Source organism: Euprymna scolopes, chromosome 18 (genome assembly GCF_053919585.1).
Source record: "Euprymna scolopes isolate OS-2025 chromosome 18, ASM5391958v1, whole genome shotgun sequence".
NCBI classification, from domain to species: Eukaryota; Metazoa; Mollusca; class Cephalopoda; order Sepiida; family Sepiolidae; genus Euprymna; species Euprymna scolopes.
Genome location: NC_136499.1, coordinates 107,289,514 through 107,311,138, shown reverse-complemented (window position 1 = coordinate 107,311,138; position 21,625 = coordinate 107,289,514). Strand labels below are relative to the sequence as shown.

The following is a 21,625-nucleotide window of genomic DNA, read 5'->3' as shown; positions in this document are numbered from 1 at the left end:
ATATATATGAAAAAATAGACACATATATACATATACATAGATATACAGGTATATACATAAAAATATATAGAAATTTACCTTTTAATTTTTCGCCTTTTGAAATCAGGAACTATGGTTAAAATACTCATTTAGGTGTTTGCTATATCTTTTTACCTTATTGAATGATGAATTTTAAAAAGGGGGGACGCCCGTGCAATAAATTATTTCCGTTAGCGTACTTTTGATTTAAAGACGCTACGGTTTATATTTCGAATGTTGTTTGTGTAATTACATAATGTAAAGGGGGATAATTAGTCATATTTTCTTTACTTTTTTTATTTAAAGGGTGTAAGGGGGATAATTAGTCTAACTTATCAAAAAAAAAAAAAATTGTAATCTATTTTTACTAATAAGTAATTTTTAATGATTTAAGGTGGTTTATATTTATTAAATTTAAACCAACGTTTATGACTGCATGTGAATATTAGTTCCTGTCTTAAATTTAATAGTGTGGTTGCATTTTTTATATCTTCATATTTTAAAATTTTTAGGGTCTCTTTTGTACATAGTGCACAGAATTTATCTCCTGGTTTATATGATTTGCAAGACTCAATTACTTGCCATTTTAAGTTGAAAGAAATATTGCTATTTTTTTAGTTGCCAAATATAGTTGGATAGAGTAGTTTGGTTTGACAGAGAGTTATTTTTAAAAGAATGTTTGTGCGTTGAAATTCTATGTTTTATTAGGCCAGATGTGGAACCAAAATATATTGCCTCTTGCTTATTGTGATTATTATTATTATTTGGCAACTAAAAAATAGCAATATTTCTTTCAACTTAAAATGGCGAGTAATTGAGTCTTGCAAACCATATAAACCAGGAGATAAATTCTGTGCACTATGTACAAAAGAGACCCTAAAAATTTTAAAATATGAAGATATAAAAAATGCAACCACACTATTAAATTCAAGACAGGAACTAATATTCACATGCAGTCATAAACGTTGGTTTAAATTTAATAAATATAAACCACCTTAAATCATTAAAAATTACTTATTAGTAAAAATAGATTACATTTTTTTTTTTTTAATAAGTTAGACTAATTATCCCCCTTACACCCTTTAAATAAAAAAAGTAAAGAAAATATGACTAATTATCCCCCCTTACATTATGTAATTACACAAACAATATTCGATATATAAACCGTAGCGTCTTTAAATCAAAAGTACGCTAACGGAAATAATTTATTGCACGGGCGTCCCCCCTTTTTAAAATTCATCATTCAATAAGGTAAAAAGATATAGCAAACATCTAAATGAGTATTTTAACCATAGTTCCTGATTTCAAAAGGCGAAAAATTAAAAGGTAAATTTCTATATATTTTTATGTATATACCTGTATATCTATGTATATGTATATATGTGTCTATTTTTTCATATATATGCATGTATATATTCGTAATGTTGTACTTAAAGCAAACTTATAATTTAAATTCAAATCTATATTTTACTCTATTTCTTTTCTATCTCTAACCCATATTAATTTTCTTATAAATTTTAAATCCAGACCTTTTATTTCAATTTTTTTCAGATACATCTGCCTTACTTTTAATGCTAGGTTTATTTATGGTGTCTTTTAAATTTAATAAAAACCCTTCAAAATTTGCTGACGAGGAGACCTTGCTTATTAAAAAACTATATGTAATAATTATTGTACGTAACTTGATGTCTACCACAATAAAAAACATTTTGCCGAGATGAATGATACAAGATTTAGTTGGCAGGAGAAGTATAATTTTCTTTGCTGTGTAGGCATGCCAACTTGTTGACTGCTGGTGATGATCTTCAGAATAGCAAAGGCTACAAAAGACTTGCAAAAAAAGAGCACATAAAAAACAATAGGGTTAGAATTTTAAATTATGTCTCTGAATTTTTGAGATGAAGATTGGTTATTCGTTTTATTTTAATTCTTTGGACTACTGTTCTCATCTTGAGTGTCATTTTCACAATGTTTCGGTTGATGTAACTTTCTCCAGGTGTATCTTGTCGAACTTGGGAATGTTTCTTTCAGACTCAGGAATTTGGACGGAAGTTTGACTGGAATCCTTTATTTACTTCACAGGGGTAGCATGCTCTCATTCCATCAGCCAAGGACTCATTACGCAGTGGTTAGAGTATTTAGAAAAAATCAATTGTAAAAGTGATATCCTTCTGGAGGTTCTTTCATGATTTCTCCATTGCTTATGACCTCACTCAGATTGTTCACGAAGCCACCCGTGTGCCCAACACTGACGGCCAGTATGCGAGTCTCCTAGACCTTTTTCTCACAACTTGCCCTGAGCTATGTTCAGTTTCCATTCTGTCTCCACTTGGATCTTCTGACCACTCTGTTGTATCAATTAAGATAAAAATGAAATGTAATAAGTCCTCAGACGTACCTCTCCATCGTATCTAGTTAATTATTCCTATATACTTACCTCCTCACAAGGGCAGAGTTACACAACAAGGTCGGTTTTTAATGTGGGGGAAGGAACAAAAATAAAAATTGGCTCAGTCGTGAAGGACTTCTCCTCCACTAATCGAGAACAAAAAAAATTGAAGTGTAGTATTAAGACAGATACTACACTTTGATCTTGGCCCGAGTTAATTATTGCCCTTGTAGTTATTGTAGTTACTGCTTACTAGTAATTTTCATAATGAAGATTCTTGCCGAGATCAATGCTACAAGCTTTAGTTGGCAGGAGCAGTATAACTTACTTTGCTGTGTAGGCATGGCGATTTGTTAACTGCTCACAGTGGTCTTCAGAATAGCAAATGCCACAATAGCCTTCATAAGACTTGCAAAAAGAGCATATAAAACGATAGGGTTAGAATTTTTGAGATGGAGATTGGTTATTCATTTCATTTTAATTCTTCAGACTACTGTTCTCATCTTAAGTGTCATTTTTACAACATTTCGGTGTAACCTCCAACCTTTTTCAAGTGTATTTTGCTGAACTTGGGAATGTTTCTGGAATTTGGACAGAATCCTTCATTTACTTCACAGGGGTAGCATGCTCTCGTTCCGTCAGACTCATGATGCAGTGGTTAGATTATTTAGAAAGAATCAGTTTTAAAAGTGATATTCTCCTGAAGGTTGAAGGTTCACCTCTCAGTGTGGGCGACCGAAAAATTCACAATTGTGAATTACTTAGGACCTCTATCCAGTCATGGCTGATGGAACGAGAGCATGCTACCCCCATAAAGGGTTCCGTTCGAAATTCTGTCAAAATTCCCGAGTCTGACAGAAACATTCCCGAGTTCGACAAGATACTCCTAAAGAAGGTTGGGGGTTACATCGATTGAAATGTTACGAAAATGACACTAAAGATGAGTACAGTAGTTCAAAGAATCCAAATGATAGAATTTTAGAATTTGCAATTCACAACTACGAAAGCTATACTATTGAGTATTTGATACTGATGCATGGTATGACAATGGTATTTATACATGGGTATGACAATGGTATTGATATATGTCTATGACAATGGTATTTATACATGGGTATGACGATGGTATTGATATATGTCTATGACAATGGTATTGATACATGGGTAGCGACAATAGTATTGATACTTGGGCAACAATCACTGTTTTTAACATTTTATTTTAATTTTCTAGTTGAATTATGAGATCCAAACAGTTTCTTATGATATTGGAAACGGACTGAAAATTCAAAGCCTCGATCGGAAATTAATTGAAGATAAAGTGAAGAAAGAGTTTGAAGATAAAAACTGTGATTCGATCCTTCATGAATCGATACTTTCTGGAAATGATCTTATCCCGGATAAATATGAAGGTAAAGAAAAATTCAATTTTTTTTTTTCTCTGAAAAATGTAATACATTGATAAAAACGCTTTCTTAAATTTACATTTTAAATTTATGATTTCGAGTATTTATTAATAAAAGTTCTATTTGTTTATCTATTGTTAAGTTTTTATGGGTTATGTAATGATTTTCACTTTAATTTTATTTTGTTTTAAAAAATAAACAGCCTTCCAAATCACAGTGACCACATCTAAAGGTTTTGATTAAATATGTAAAAAAAAATGTCTAGCAAACAAGATCAGAGTCACTATTGCAACTGCACATTGATTGTAGGTATAAAAAAATCTAATCAACTGAAATATGATTTAAAATAATGATTTAAGATTCACTGGCATAAGTTGCCAATTTGAAAAGAATCTTAATTTTAAAAATTCTACTTGAATTTGCATTAAAGTATTTATTGAAATTTTGAAAAACTAAAAAATCACTTAATGTGAATTAAAATTTACTATAAATCCTCCATATTTGTATCAGATTAGCTTAATTACTGATGTAAACAAAATAATTAATATTAGCAGGATTCCATGGAATGAGATATATATTTAATCAACAATGTTTTAGTAAAACTGATATTTTATATGGATAGCGGAAAAAAATTTGTTGTTTTTTTTAACAGGAAAGCTAATAACACACAGCAACTATGAGTTTATTAACATTTCTATGAAAATAGTGTCCATTGCATTTTAAAAATAGAACATACCCAAATGAGATAAATTAGTAAGTATTAATAAATACTCAGAAAGTAATATTGTGCGACATAGTTCAATACAAATAATAAAATCTTATTGTAAGAGACAATGTTTAATTTACTCTTTCAGTCCAGCACCTTTTGGCAGACAATTTTTTTTTCCCCTGTTTCTTTTGAATGTCTCTTTTTTACATAACGACTCGCTGACTTCTTTCTTCAGTGAAGAACTGCTGCAGATTGAAATTACTACAAGTTTCTTTCTCACACCATTCCAACAATGATCTTACATTATTGTAATGATATTCGAAAAGGAGACTACATCAAAAGGATGTCACTTTCATATTCTTGACCAGGGTTGCCAGATTGGCTTTTTTTTTAAGCAGTTTGGTTTTCAAAAATTGTGTTTTTTTTTTCAAAATGTAGCATACAAGTTAAGGAAAGAAGGAACAAACAGAATATTATATAGATAATGTAAATATTTTAACTTAGTAAAATCATAGGTAACAGACAGGAGTTAGGAATAAGGTGTTCTTTCCTTGCAAATTCTAAATATCATATGAAAAATTTAGTGCCTTTTGGGAGTGATGGAAATGCAAGAGGGAAAATTGAATGATTCCCTTGGATTGTTCGCTAAGATTTGACCTGTACTACAGACTAGAAAGGCACCAGGTTTATGATCATCCAAATATCCTTAGAATGTTAATAAAATAATTTATTGTGTGTTCCCTTCGGCTAGGCAAGGTATGCAGCAAAATCAAAAGGATAGTCACAAAAAGGAGCCGATAAAACTCTTTGCCTTGCGGTCCTGGAAAACCAAATTTAGACTTTCTGAGTATGACTAGTCTTTTCTCCCAAAGAAATAAACAGGCTTTTTTTTTTTTTCTGTGCTCATTCGTGAGTTCATTTTCTTTTTCTTTCTTTCTTTTTCCTTCTTTCTTCATCAATTATTTAGTTTGATTTCTAAAAAAAATACCTTTTTTTATACTTGTTCGAATTTTCATTGCTTGCACGGATCAGCCCATACTTGTGTCCAGTAGTCAGTCACAGCTGCCAGAAACACACTTTTCTAATATGCAGCTGAGTGACCAGAATCGGTGAATGTATTAGAGTGTATAAGAAGGACATCTTTGATGATTTTATTAGCAGTGCCAAGCCCTCGGGCATGGTCCAATTGATTGATGACTAAGTCTGCCTCTGATAGACAAGGCCAAGTAGGATGAAATACAATGACATTTCTTTATGTGGAATAATTCCGTTTCTCCCACCCACTTTCATAATAATATGAAGAGAAATTATGTTGATAATGAAAATAATCCAAACTATAATGAATGTGTGTGTCTAGTTAAAAGTAGGAAACTACAAAACTGACACCTACAAAGTTGGTATGTTCTTGATTAGTGTAGTCCTGGATGAATAATATCTAATAATAAATTTGTAAATTATTATTTGTCCTTGGGGGGGGGTCAAGTGGTCCAGGTTTTGTTGGGAGGGGGGAGTCGGACATTTCCAATGTTACCTATTATATAAAGAAGAGGTGAATAACTTAAAACATTACTATTATTTTCAATCCATTACAACAAGAAAGAAATGGGCTGGAAAAGAAGTAGGGTGGAGTAATGAATATGGCATATAAATTAATATATTCCATTGTTTTATTTTTTTGTATGACTAGCTGAAAAAAATTAGTATTTAAAGACAGAAAATAAATTGATATAAAAAAATTGAGGATATTGTCACAGTTAAAACATTTGATTTTTTGTTGAAATTCAAAGACTTACACTTTTTCTCTTATATAACTCTTGTTTATTTCACCCTGGATCTTTTTATTACAGCCGTTTCATTAAGGGGAAGACAATTCCATGATTTTATGTTTTCATAGAAATTTTCCTCACATCAAATCAGATGCGATTTCCATTTGATGTTATCAATCAAAAAGTTAATTTGTACATGATAAACCTTATATATATATACATATATATATTATATTTTATGGGGGGAATTAGACCTAGACATTGATTTTGTTTGTTTTTTTCCTTTTGAAACTGATTCATAATTTACAATTATCAATCTTTATACTCAAAATATACATATATATATATATACTTTTTCTTTTTAGGTGGATTACAAATTTGGGAATGTGGCATCGATTTGGCAAAATTCATCAGCACAAAAGATTTCACATCAAAAACAGTGGCAGAAGTAAGTGATATATACCAGACTACCTGTGATGCGTTGAGTCAGTACGTTATATTAGCTATGGAATTCATGTATGAGCGTGACACTTGTGACATAAAAGAAATTGTTTTTTTTTACATAACAGAAACATTTCTATGAAAGTATATTAAAATGAAAAATCACGGACAGATCACTCAAACATGAAAACCTAAAAAAGTAAAATAAAACTAATATTGAAACAGATTAGTAAATGTATCAACAAATTCACCGTTCTCACACAACTATTTTGTATCTAGAAATGTAAACAAAAAATAAAAAAAGAAGGAAGGAAAAGGGACGGATAAAGAGTAGTAGTAGTAGTCTTGGCTTTACTACAATTGTTCTTATGTTTGTCAATGGGTTAAAGTTGTTTAGTTGTAAGAAAATAGCGATAGTATAGTTGTAATAAAGAATAGTTGCAAAACACCCCCACTCTTCCTATGTTAAATAATAATTTTGAAATAATGACATTAATATTTCAGTGCGCAGGTCAAAATCTGCAGAAGAAGCGATTTGTGTTTATTTGTTTACGTTGTTATGGGTTAATGTTTATGTGTGCATGCACAACCAGATGTCGTAAACCGGAAAGTGGGTTACATCACTCGTTACAAGGTCATTTGAGTTTTATATATATATATATATATATATATATAATCTCAAATTTTCTATTCAAATATAAATTTTAACATCACAAGGTTTTTTTGAAGAGCTATAAATACTCTTAATTTTTTAACTGCTTTATTCTTCACTGGGAACAGAAACTCATTATGTTCATCCAAAAAACACTTATTAACTATACAAGCAATAACATTGTTTCAGCCCATATATATATATATATATATATATATATATATATATATATATATATATATATATATATATATATATAATTTAATAGTTATATATTTGGATTTTTACCATCACTGGATTATTTATCTTCCACCAGATTATCCATTCACGTGTAATCACCTTTTTCTTCACCATATTCCCTCTGCTTCACCTTTTTGTTATCAAGTAAGATCTTTGACTTACTTGTTGTTTCATCAAATACTTTTGCATGCAAAATCCGATCCTGCATTTTGCTAATTCCTAACCTCTGATGAGAAGGAAAGTATTTCTTCAAAACTCCACAGATTAAGGACTATCCACTTATCAAGAGTTTCCTTTTCAGCTTAAATATGTTTTTAACTCTTTTTTCAAAGTGGTTTTTAACATGTTTTATTAACTTGTTTGCTCGTATTTTAAGCTCTATCTCTATTTGGTTTTATCGAGCTTTTACATTTGGCTGAGATAACTTTATAAATATTAATTCTTTAATTTTTTTTATTTTTATTACATTTTCACCCCAAACAAGGCACATTGCCACTTTGGTGTAGGGGGCTACTATCAGGGGAAACATCTACTGGGGTACTATGTAGGGATTAGGGCAGCGAGATGTTGGTTCACGTTGCACTTGAACTTATGCATGTCAGTACAGTTGGGGAAGCAGTGACCTGGAATGGAATTCCAAAGTCTAGCAGTTCTGGGGAAGAAACTACTGGAGTAGAAAGATCTTTTACATCTAGGGATCTCTACAGTGTGGGGGTGAGATTTTGCAGCTTGTCGGGTCTGTCGAGGGTGTTCACGTCGTGGGGGCACAAGTGCTTGCAGTTCTTCAGAGCATTCACCAGCATAATACTTGTAGAACAGGCAGATTTATATTATACTTTAATTTTACCATCTTGGATCATTTTGGAAAATTTAATTGTAATTTTTATTTTATTTTATAATTTAATATATTAATATTTGTACTGATATATAATTTGCTGTATATGTGTTTTTATTTTTACTTCAACATGGGTCATTATGTACACACTAAAAACAATAAAAAGTCACCTCTACTTGGAGATGATTTTCTTGCAGACAGTTTGTACATCTATATATAAAAAAGCGAAAATGTATGTATGTATGTACGCTTTTCCTCGATGTCCACAAAAGGCTTCTTTCAGAGAAGCGCTCGCTCGCTTCACAACTTCTTAAAACTTTTTATATCATCTATACATTGTAATATCTCACACTTAACCACGGAGCTCACCTGTCTATTTAATTTTTATTGACTTTCAAACGTTAATTATTCCACATTTCCCGCATTGGCACGCGTTGCATTCGGTTTTTGGTATAAACAAAAACCGAAACTTGACTCTAATCACAGGCCCAGAGCCAGTGGTCTCTAGAGAGCTAAGTAGCATTTGGTCAATGTCGACTTCGTCATATCAGACGGTAGCTTTCATTTCGAGAGGAGGGAGCGGGTTTTTAAAAACGATTTATTGACCTCATTGAAAACTGTCCCGCACAAAATGGTAACTGCTGAATAGCTATCGCCGTCACGTCAATCAAAAACGCTCACCTGTTTTTTTTTTCACACTTTACTATTTTCCTACTGCACATCGTCAAGGCTTCGTTTTTTTTTCACAGGCGTCAAGGCTTCGGGTTTTTTTCACACACACCTACAAACACCCGGGCAACGCCGGGTACCCCTCGCTAATCTATAATATAAAAGCGAAAATGTGTGTGTTTGTGTGTGTGTGTGTGTGTGTGTGTGTGTGCATTTTATTTGTATGTCTGCCAAAGGCTTGGTGGGGGGGGCGCTCAGAGGGGTCACTAAATCTTACTACCTTTTATATACTGCCTAGATTATAATATGTCCAATTTACGAAACGAGGTCGTCTGAATCTTTCTCTACTACTATGGGGTGACGCTTGACCTAGAAAACCACACATTCACTTTCATTTAAGAACCAGGGGTCGCGTCTATCTTTAATTTGCTTGACTTTTACACTCTATTTTTGAGATTATTTTGATCGCCGCGTGTTGATTCGGCTTTTTCGTATAAAAGCGAAATTAATTCAAGGCTGGCATTGTTCCCAGCGCAATTGCTGGAACGTCCAGAAAGCAATCAGCTTTGATAAATGCAGAGTTTCTCCTTATATCAGACAATTGCTATTCAATTTGGACAATCCCCTTTTTGTGGGGAGCTGGTTTTCCCTCAACATCTTGGGGAAACAAAACCAGCCAAAGTTAGGTAAAAAAACCCAAAGAAACTGCCCTGCAGTCCACTACTTCTATTTGACCTCATTAAGACATTAAGTGCGGGCACTTGTCAATTCTGTTTCTACTTAAATAAATTCAAACGTGTTTCAGTTACTCTTTCTTGCTGGCCGAGCGGTTAATGTGTCACGTTTTTTCACACTTTATTTTCCAACTTCACCTCAAGGCTTCGGGTTCGATCCTACATACCTACCAAAACTTTTTTTTTACACCCCCCCCCCCGACACAAACACCCGGGCAACGATTTTTTTAATAAGTTTTAACATTGTTTCTTTTTATATAATATTTAAACAGGGTTATTACTTCGCTTATTCTTTTGTCTTGATTTACAACCCCCCCCCCCTGAGCACACACACACTTCTAAACACGCGGGCAACGCCGGGTACCCCCGTTAGTCTATAATATAAATCTCACCTGTCTGTTTAAATGTATGTGTGAATGTATGTATGTTTGTATGTCTGCTTAAAACTTTCGACAGATTTTCATGAGATCGATATCATTTTGAAGCTCGATCCTTCGGACAACAAATATCGAAAAATTGTCTAAAAAGATTAATTCCTTCACCCTCAACTGGGTAGTTTTCTACAGGGAGGGTCGATTTTTCAGCTGACATTTTTTGCAAGTCATTCAACCCTCACGTCAACGACGTCGCATAAAAGGTGTTATTTCGACCGCACGTGACATCACAATCGCGGTAGGCACATTAATAAGACCGGTTTTTTTGTTTTTTTTCACCTCTTTTTCCTCTGGCGCATTACGGGTTCGAGCCTGCTTACTGCTCCTATTATTTTTTTATTTTTGTTTTTTTTATAAACACTCCCTCAAACCGACAGTCCGATTTCTTACAATACAAAGCTAACCCCTTTTCCTTAGTTACACCTGTCGAAGGTCGTAGGTTTCATTGACCGAAACATTGTGCCAGTAACATTCAAGATGAGAATAATTGTCCAAACAATATAAACATCTATATCTTCGTCAAAGCATTCATTTCAAATGAATGCTTTGATGATGATAATTACGAATTTCAAAAGGTGAACCATTATAAGGTAAAATATATATATCTTTGTTAAATTTTCTTAAAAACATCTTATTATAATCTTATATTTAAACCCAATTAAGCTTTATAATTTTATTCTAATTTTTTATTCTCAACTTATCTTACTTTGTTTATCAACATCAATAAGTAACTATTTTCCTTTATATTTGAATATTTTCCAGATACATCTGCCTTACTTAAAAAATGCTAGGTTTATTTTGGTGTCTTTTAAAAAAAAACACCCAGTATTTTTTGCTGATGAGGAGACTTTGTTTCAAAAAACTATATGATAAAATTATTGTCCATGACTTAATGTCTATCTCAATAAAAACAGTGTTTAAGAAACGATCGTACAATTTATTGGCTTTGTTGTGTTCCTTCTTATGAAACAGATTTTTAATTTTTAATTTTAATTTGAATTTTAAATTATCAATCATCATACTACATATTAAAATAGCTCTAGGATATATATGCCTATTGAGCTTATTATATATCTACATTACAACGAGCACTGTTATTCTTGTATTTTAATTACATTAGCAATTTTACTATTACATTAAAATACACTCTGCTCTTTAGACTGCTGTTCTAATCCCCTTTAAATATATATATATATATATATATATATATATATATATATATATATATATATATATATATATTCAAGCAAATATTATTAAATGCAATGGAGACACTTTGCTTTATGATTCTTTTTATAATTTTTCAATTTTCCGTAAAATCCTTTTTTTATATCAAAATAAAAAATATTAATAAAAGTTCCATAATTGTTGCTGTCACAAGCGCTTTCGATTCGTAAAAGTGCGAAGGAACAAAAATGAGAATTAAATATTATTGACTGAAACAAAGGCATAAAGTCGGACAAGTAAAAATATTCCCTCACATCTAGTAAGAAGAATTCTATGCTTTTTAATAACACTTGTCTCAATGAGAATATGCTGCCTAAATATGTCCATTATATATATATATATATATATATATATATATATATATATATTATATATATATATATATATAATGTGTATATATATTCAAGCAAATATTATTAAATGCAACGGAGACTCTTTGCTTTATGATTGTTTTTGTTTTTTTAATTTTTCGATTTTCCGTATAATCTTTTTTGTATCAAAAGCAAAAATATTGATAAAAGTTCCATAGTTGTTGCTCTAACGAGCACTTTCGATTCGTCCACGAATGATCATCAGGTGTTGAAGTAAAATTGCGAAGGAGTGAAAATGAGAATTAAAAGTGAAAACTAAAATATATAGTAAACGGCGTCAGGTGATAAGTGAAAATATATAGAGTCAATGAAAAGTCGATTAAAATTATAGGTCAGCTAAAAATTTGAGTATTAAAATCAGCAAGTTCGTGGACACTATTAACGAAGTCCGTCCACTACGAATTACGCAAGACATTTTAGAACGTTACTGCTTTCCTTGAATGCGATATCATTTATAGTGGGTTGAAGGGTTCTAATATATGACGCTTCAAGAATTTTTAACTTTTTAATATTATTTTCATATTGTATCATTTTTATGTTGTCAACGAGGACCTTTCTCAGATTATATATATTATTATTATATGTATATAACTAGAATCGGGAGCACCGGCTTTGCCCGGGTGTAAAATATGCTTAAATATGATATTTTAATTTGTCCAGATTTTGGATATATTTTTATAGAGTCATGATTTCAAAAGTATAAAATGTATTTGGGTGCCATCAGCTAGAATCAAAACCAAAACTGTAGCATTCACAGCTGATAACATTATCACTATACCAACGTGACACACATATAAACCGATTAAAAATAAAAAAAATTAACTAAGATCAATGTACAAAAAATGTATAACGATTTTTTCAATTTTGATCCATTTTTGACTCCTTAAAAACAATTTTAACAGGCTAAAGACCCATTAAAGACCCATAAAAGAATGGTCCGTAAAAAATCCAACCATTTGAGGCCCCTTGTGCCACTCTGCAACTTTTTGTTTCAGAGGAGATAAAGTTTGAAAATATGGAAACAGACAGACATATAGCCTTTTATATATTAGATGATGAAAATTATAGAAATAATATTCCAACATGATGGAGAGATGGAAAAGGAACAAATCAAAATTAACTGTTCATTTCTATTTCAAGACTGGGGATGATTGATTTGAAGAAATAGAATATCAGTACAATATTTAAAAACATATGTTGTATTTGTAATGTGAAATTGATGTCTTTGTTCTATTGTTGGGCAAAAAACAAAGAAACAAAAGCATTCAAAGTGTGCTATTGTTTTTTTCTCCCTTTGCAAAACTCAATCATGTTCTGCAAAGTAAAAAACAACAATTTTCTTCTACAAAACAATCAAAGCAAATGCTATGAATAAATATTTCAAGATGAAACGAACTTGAAGCATAAAATTTTTTGGTACTTCTACAGAATTGGGACAAGATTTTCTAGTCGATAAATGGAATTTTTAGATGAAAAACAATGGTTTCATCTGATTTTTTTTTTTGTCAATTCTAATAAGTTGCAATGGTAGCTTCCAAATTATGCAGTCGAAATTACCTGAATATGACTGAATTATTAAACAAAACAACTTGAATCGTGTTAGCAGGTGAAAAATTGCCGCCATCTTGTTTAATTCAAAAGGAAAATTACCTCTCTTTTGAACTTTCCAGTGTCTTACAATCATTTTCATCAAATTCTATTTTTTATTTTCTTTAATAAATAATTTTCTACCTTATCGATTTTCGTAATTTTTGGATATAATCATCTTAAAAATAGTAGGAATACGTAGATACCAGTGTTTTCATGTGATATTCAGTATTACGATTTCCGAAATTTCGTCCCAATAGTGTAGAAGCGCCAAATTTTTTTCCCCAAATTATTGAATTTGACATTAAATAATTTAAAAAGGGTTGATAACCAAACATCTTTCTTCGGACTGCCTCCCTGTTTTGTTGACTGTACCAACATGCACGAATCTAAATGTAATGTGAACAAATATCTTGTCTTGCAACTCCCCACTTAGGATGCTGCAATAAATTTGGTCCCTAATCATACTAGCATTATGTCATGTAGGTGAGTAATAAAACAAAATTAGAAATAATTTGCTAAGAAATTCATAGTTATCTCCCTTGATCTCATAAATTTCAAACATCAAATCGGTGGAAAAGTTTTTGCCCGTTTGTAGAAGAAGCATTTTAAACCATTGTAATTTATTTTATGCATATCATTATTATTGATTTATAACTTTTTCTTTCAGATTATTAAAACATCATTCATATTTTTTCTGCAATATTCTCACTGATGTTGACCTTCTTTAGTCAACAGAAAATGATCTTTAATCACTAGAAGAGAGATCATCTTCTACCATGATAATGCTTATCCCCACACATCGCTACTAACCAAATTAGAATTTGGTTGAGAAATCTTGCCTCGTGCTGTTCTCTTTTTGTGTGTGTGTGTCAAAAACTTTTGACACATGCGACGGATCCTCGCAAGATCAGTATCGTTTTCAAGCTCAATCTTTCGGACGACAAATATCGAAAAATTAGCCAAAAAAATTCATTCTTTCACCCTCAACTGGGCAGTTTTATACAAGGAGAGGTCGCTTTTTTCATCGAAATTTTAGCAAGTCATTGTCACCGTTGGATTGACTATGCTTAATTTTGATGCTCTCGACTTCTTTCTTTCTTCCATTGCGTTACAGGTTCGAACCTGCCTGCCTACTACCACTTTTTTTTTTAACAACACCTCTCTTCGCCCAAACTGCCTACTGTTGTTTTGATCCCCCACCCCACCCCCACCCCGCTACTACCACTTTTTTTTTTTTCAGAGTTCCTTAATACACCACCTACACATACCCGGGCAACGCTAGGGACCCCTACTAGTATATATATATATATATATATATATATATATATAGTAATTTATAAAATATATATGGCGATTCAGCTACACTGAATATTTGGCGTTTCATCCACTCTAGGACTCCTCAGGCTTATGCGCGAATTCTGTGGTTGTTTATCGTTTTTATATGTTCCTCTTCGTTATATAAAAGCAAGACTAATTTATGATTTGTTTATGAATAATCTTTATTAAAATTTATATATATATTTTTTTCATAGCTGGGTTGCGGTGGTGGTTTGCCTGCTTTGTGTGCCCTCAAGAAAGGAGCAAAATATGTTTTATTCCAAGATTTTGTAAGTCAAAAATTTTATTTAATTATTTTTTTAAAGTTTCATGCTGAATCCAATTGTAATAATTTTGCTATCATTAAAAGATTTCTTTTTAGTTTGTTACAGAGTTTGAATAGAAATTTGTTTCTTTTTTTAATATTTACATTTGGTACATTATTGACAAAATTGTTGGGGGTTTAATTTTTCTAATTCATGGAGTTCCCTTTTTTTCTTTTTATTTTTAACTCTTTACATTTAGTAATTTTATGCTTTATTTGAAGTTATTTTCATAAAAAAAATAAATAAAAATCGCATGATGACAGTACAGTCAGCTGTTGGTTGATTTAGTCATGCAGTCACCAATTTAAAAGGCATGACTCAAACCTAATGTGCTACCAGATCAGGCTGTCTGAAGATACCAACTTCCTGACTTAATGGTCCTGGATATGACCTTAAACTATATCCAGTGGTGAGGCCCCAGCTTGTGGGCTTTGGAAAGTGTGGAGCCACCCTTTAATTACCATTGCTCTCAGGTCCACTCTGACCCGGATTGGTAGTACCTGTTAGGGTCCCAACTATGGGTTAAATAGAAATCGACTTGAAAACAACAAATATATTCTATTAAAAAAGTTTTCAAAATTGTTGGGGGTTACATTTTCTAATTCATGGAGTTCCCTTTTTCTTTTCTTTTTTTTTTAGCTCTTTACATTTAGTAATTTTATGCTTTAGTTGAAGTGATTTTCATAAAAAAATAAATAACTATGGGTTAAATAGAAACCGACTTGAAAACAACAAATATATTCTATTAAAAAAGTTTTTCTTCAAAATCTTTGGATTCGGCATTAAATAACCTGAAAAGGGTTGATATGCCGTAAAACAAAAACAACCAACCAATCAATTCTGACTTAAATGCACCAAACATCGATCTTATTGTTTTCTTTTCCTTTCCATTTGCAAAACTCAATCATATTCTGTAAGTCAAAAACAAAACAAGATATAAATGACTTGAACCATTAAAAACTTTGTCTAAAATTACTGGATTCAGCATTAAATAACCTGAAAAAGGTTGATATGCCATAAAAACAGAAACAACTAAAATAAACATCATGAATAAATATTTGAATATATAAAGAACTTGAAGCATAAAAACGTTTTTTCCAAAATTACTGGATTCAACATTAAATAATCCAAAAAGGGTTTATATGTTGTAAAACACCAAAACCAAATGTAACTCAGAGGCCACTCTGTCTTTTCCTGCCTATTCAAACTGACCACTGACCACTGAAAGGGCACCATCTTTGCCAATATCTCTTTATCCCACTTTTTCGTTTAATCCTTAAAACGATTGTTCACTGTTCCTATTTTTTTCTAGACTAGTTCTAGGACATTCAGTCGTCCCCTCACCCCAAGACTAACTCTGCCAATATGCCTTGGAGGCAGAATGCAGTCAATCATCATATCAGCTATATTCGATGTGTCCCTAATAGATATTGGTAAATTTGTAGTGATTGGAAATGTTATTCAAACGAATGCCAAAAAGCAACTGGCTTGAACAGCTACCCTCTTTCTTTATCTGCAGCATTGGTATACACTCTCGTTTTCATTTCCAAAAGCAAATTAATTTTCACAAGGACGTGTTAACTCAATATTTTTCAACTAATGAAAATCAGTTTAAACCCAAAATCTAGTAAGCTTGTGTCAAATTAACAAAACTTATAAAAACAGTGACCTGATCAATGAAATCACAGTTCTCCAGAGATCAAACCCGCTGCACCTCGTAAGACCCAAGGACATATGCTTCCCCCTCCTTCTTACTTTTAGCTCTGGGGAGGCAAAAAAATAAAAATTTCAAAACTTTCATACAACTTCATCATCTTGCGCATATCCACACATGCATTAGTAAGAGCAAGATAAATTAACATATACTTACACAATGCCACATACATGAATATTTACACTAACAAATATGTATACAAGAGACAAGGAGAGAAACTTGAATGGCCACTAGACATTATCCTTGAGTGTCTAAGGTCTCTCTGAACAGGGGTTTGTCAGGACAACCTGACATAAGAATACATTTCCTACAAGTAAACCCTGACTAAATATTAAAAATTACATAGTATTTGTGGCACAAATAAGATCTTCTCGGTATGGTTAACCCACACTGGCTTTTATAAGGAATGGTGCACTTTCTTCAAGTGATGTTACCTCAAATAACAGCATGAAGCTTGATACTCCACCAGATTAGATAAATTCTTGTTCTGTAATCCAGTAAGACCAAAGAAAAGTATAACCTACTTAAATGGTCGATTAGGAAAAGAAAATTGTTTTCAACTTCCCATAAGAGCAAACGTTCTTGGCCTTCACGTCAAGATCAAAGTCTAGCATCTCTTCTTCAGATGCTGCACTTCAATTTCTTGTCCTCTCCCAAGGAGGAGAAATCCTTCACGACTGAGACAATTTTTATATTTGTTCCTTTTCTCCACGTTAAAAAACGACCTGGTTTCTAACTCTGTCCTGTGGGGAGGCATTGTAAATAGGAACTCTGTGTTTAAGAGGTAAAAGAGAACTTTAATTGAATATTCAAATATTTATGTATCTCATATAGAGATCAAGTGTTAGCCCCCAGGAAAAGAGCCACACACACACACACACACACACGCACACACACACACACACCATTTGATGCTAATTCATATTTTAAAATAGACGGTTAATTTTTGGGACACATAAATTAGAAATATCACTTGTTTAATCATTGTTATGAATAAAAAAAATTATAAAGAGCTAAAAATCGATATATTTTTTTTTATTTGAACTTGAAATCCTGATGGAGAGAACTTGAAATCCTGATGGACACTTTCCTCGAGTGTCACTCTGTACAGGGGTTTGTCAGGACAACTTGACATGAGGATGTTTTTCCGACAAGTAAACCCTGACTAAATATTCCAAATTACATAGTGTTTGTAACACGAATAATATTTCTTCGGTATGGCTAACCAACACTGGCATTTATGAGGAATAGTGCAACTTGTCTAAGTGATGTTACCTCAAGTATAACAGCACGAAGCTGGATATTCCACTAGACTAGATGAATTCTTGTCCTGGAATCTAGTAAGACTATGAGACCACAAGAAAGATATAATATAACCTATTTAAATAGTCACTTGACCAGACGAAAATTATATTCTCAACTGCTTTACTAACTCCGTGTTTCAGAGGTAAAGGAGAACTTTAATGAAATATTTGAATATCTTTGCATCTCATACAGAGATCAAGTATTATCCCCTAGGAAGGGGACCATTATTTTCTTAGAAAAGGGCCCCATTGATTTCTGAGAACTTTGCAGTAAAATGAAACAAGTTTGCATAAACTTTCTAAAATGAATATTTCTGACTAAAAATAACGTTTATACTTTTGTAAATTTGTAACTATATAAATGTTTTGTTATTACATAACATTTTCCTTGATTTTTTTTTTTTTAACGAAACTATTCATGTTAAGTTAGCACTTGCTAGCTGGTGACCTTGATATTCCTAGATGTTTCATTTATTTCCATTTTAATATGCATGCACAACCGTTTAATGCACTTCATTTTCTTCTTTTGGCATAACATAACTTTTATAAATAATTTACATTAATTGTCAGCATGGTTCTTAGCGATATCCAAAGACATTATCATCATCCAAAATAGTCCTACCAAGGCCAGGGACACACCACAAATTCACCTTTTTCATCTCTCTTCACATTAGGAAGTTTTAATATTTTTACATATTTCAGTGTATTATTTGTGAGCATAAATAACATATAATAATTTTGCTGTTTCTCCTGATTAAATCCTGGTGCTACCAGATCAGACTGTCTGAAGATATTGGCTTTCTGAGACGAAATGTACCTAACATTGATTCTTTTTGTTTTTCTACTTCCTTTTGCAAAACTTAATTTTGTTCTGCAAAACTAAATACAAAAACAACAACCCACTTTTTCCCCCTTTTCCTTTTTCCCATTTCTCTTTCTATCTCCCCCGACTTCCTGACTGGTTTCTTAACTGAAAATGTACCAAACATTAATACTGTAATCCTTTTCCGTCTCCCATTGTAAAACTCGTTCATGGTCTGCAAGGCGGGGGAACAAAAACAATAAAATCCACTATAAAACAACCAAACAAAACAATACAAACTAGCGATTAAAGATACAAAGAGTTTGAAGAATAAAAACCTTCTACAAAATAACTGGATGCAACATGAATACTATTTCCGAAATAACTGGATTCGGCATTAAATTTGACATTAAATAACACGAAAAGTGTTGATATGTTGTAAAACAACCAAACCAAACCCAAACCCTAATTAAATCCTATACCTAAAAAAGAAAATATCACAAAAACTTTATTGCATACTTACCTGTTAGGGTAAAAAAAAAATTGCCAAGATTTATGCAAATTCATCCAGTATTTTTGTTTTTAAAAAATAAATCCCTATACAAATTTAGAAAGGTATTTTCAGAAATTTTTTTAAACCTCTTTGGCCATTAAGCACTGCAAGGGTTAGGATGAAGAGGTCTGCCTTTTCTTTGCCCAATGGCTCCCCTGTTGTATGAATCATCAGTGCTCATCCCTAATCCCTAGTAATCATTGGCCAAGAGGAAGAGCGGAGAGAAGAAGGCTGTGTGATTGAGTAAGGTTTCCCAGAGAACCCTTTTTTTGCATCTCTTTTGAAGTATATTGTGTAGCCATCCTCAGAAAAGGTTCATTTACATCGTTTCCCTGTCAAAGTTTTACATTAAAATCTACAGAAAGCTGTCCCTTAAAAGAAAGGACGCATTGTAATGTCAGCATATTTTTCATCCTCTTTAATTAAAAAGCAAATAGGTTTTACTGGAGGAGAAAGTATTCATTCCAGAGAATCTGACAAGAAAAGGATTTTATAATTGTGAATAGTATTATAGCAAGAGAGCGTAATACATTTGAGTTAATCTGAGCACGTTAAGTAAAAGATTTTGCCGACCAACTTTAAGAAGACACCAAAGAAAAAGTCCTTTTTCAAGAGAACAGAAAAAAAAATGTTAAAGAAAGAATACTTATTCCAGAAGAGACTTCTTGGAAAGAAGAAATATTGGAAAAATGACTGAAAAAGAATGACTCTTTGAAGAAACTTTTATGAAGGTCTACTTTGTATATTGAATTTTTATCGTAAGTTTTCTTTACAATTCAGCCAATATTGTATTTTTATTGTGATTTTTTAATGGAAAACAAGACAAAAATCCTATTTTTTTTTCTATAATATCGCCCGAAGCAAATATTCTTTTAAAACCATTGTCTGCACTTTTTTCTATGTACATTTATTTTATTTTTTCATATTGTTAATGTGGTTGATTTTTCAGCCTTGCTTTGGGAAGCAAAAACAATGGCCATTTTATTTTCCTTTAATAGAATTTGGACTTTTTCTTTAATAAAATTTAAGCTTCTGGATCTAGTTTTTAATTTCTCCTTTTGTTTTGCTACCTTGCCTTTCCCATTTTTTTCTTTTCTATTTATTGTTTCCCAGAATAGAGTATTTGATGAACAAATCAAATTATTTTACTATTCTTAACATGGTGAAGGTGGATTTTGTTGACTCTTTCGTTGTTTTAATTAATGTTTGAGTTATATCTCTTGCTCCCGGGCCATTCACCTTAATGAAAGCCGAAAATAACCACTAAGCAATTTCAATGATGAAACAAAAACACTTGATGAATTTGTATAATTTTTCGTGTACTATCTTTTTTAACTTAGCAAGTAAGTACATAATAAACTTTTTGTGTCATTTTGTTTATTTTGATTTTTTTTACAAGCAGTTTTAAATATTGGATTGAAACTGGAAAACCACCATGATTTCTAATGCCTAAAGTGAATTTTAACACTTTCCTAGCTAAATGGCTAACCATGCTTGTTTGAAGTTATTTTGAAGAAGGAATCAGGAAACCTAAAAATTTATCAAAACAAAATAACATTGATTTTAGTATAAGACAGTGTTTTAAAATTTACAGGGCTTATACAGTTTGGCATACAAGTGAAAATCAGTTACAAAGATGGAAAATAACTTCACAAAAAAACTTCTTCCCTGGGATTTGTCTCCCTTGCGTTGTGTTTAAAACCCCCCCCCCAAAAAAAATCTAAAATATGCGTGGGTATCAATCCTCTGTTTTAGAAAACATTTTTTCACTAATATTAACAATTAGCATAGATATCCCGAAAAAATTGAGTCCTAGTGACCCCTGAAGAATGAACTTTCTTTATGATCTATGGACCCACCCTCAAACCCATGGTTCGAATTCTTACAATGCAGAGCAAACCCTTTTTTCTTTAGTAGAGAAAAAGGAAACATGTATTCAACACCCAAAGAAGGTCACGGGGTACAGCGACCGAAACGTTGTGTTAATAACACTCAACAATGAGAATAATTGTCCGATTAATCAAAATAGTACAAACATTCACATCTCGTCTAAAAAAATTTAGAATTGCATGAAAAATAGAGTTCCAAATAAATTAACAAGAAAATCTTTGACATGTTAGCACATCAGACA

General features: G+C 31.9%; 1 protein-coding gene across 1 annotated transcript in view; it reads left to right on the top strand.

The window, feature by feature from the left end:
• The window catches only part of LOC145297745 (histidine protein methyltransferase 1 homolog), a 62,502-nt gene that overhangs the window by 13,683 nt on the left and 27,194 nt on the right, over positions 1-21,625 (top strand). Inside the window, exons 3-5 of the mRNA XM_080143970.1 lie at positions 3,639-3,816; positions 6,651-6,733; positions 15,011-15,085. Coding sequence (XP_080000096.1) covers positions 3,639-3,816; positions 6,651-6,733; positions 15,011-15,085 — 336 coding nt within the window. The remainder of the gene's footprint in view (positions 1-3,638; positions 3,817-6,650; positions 6,734-15,010; positions 15,086-21,625) is intronic.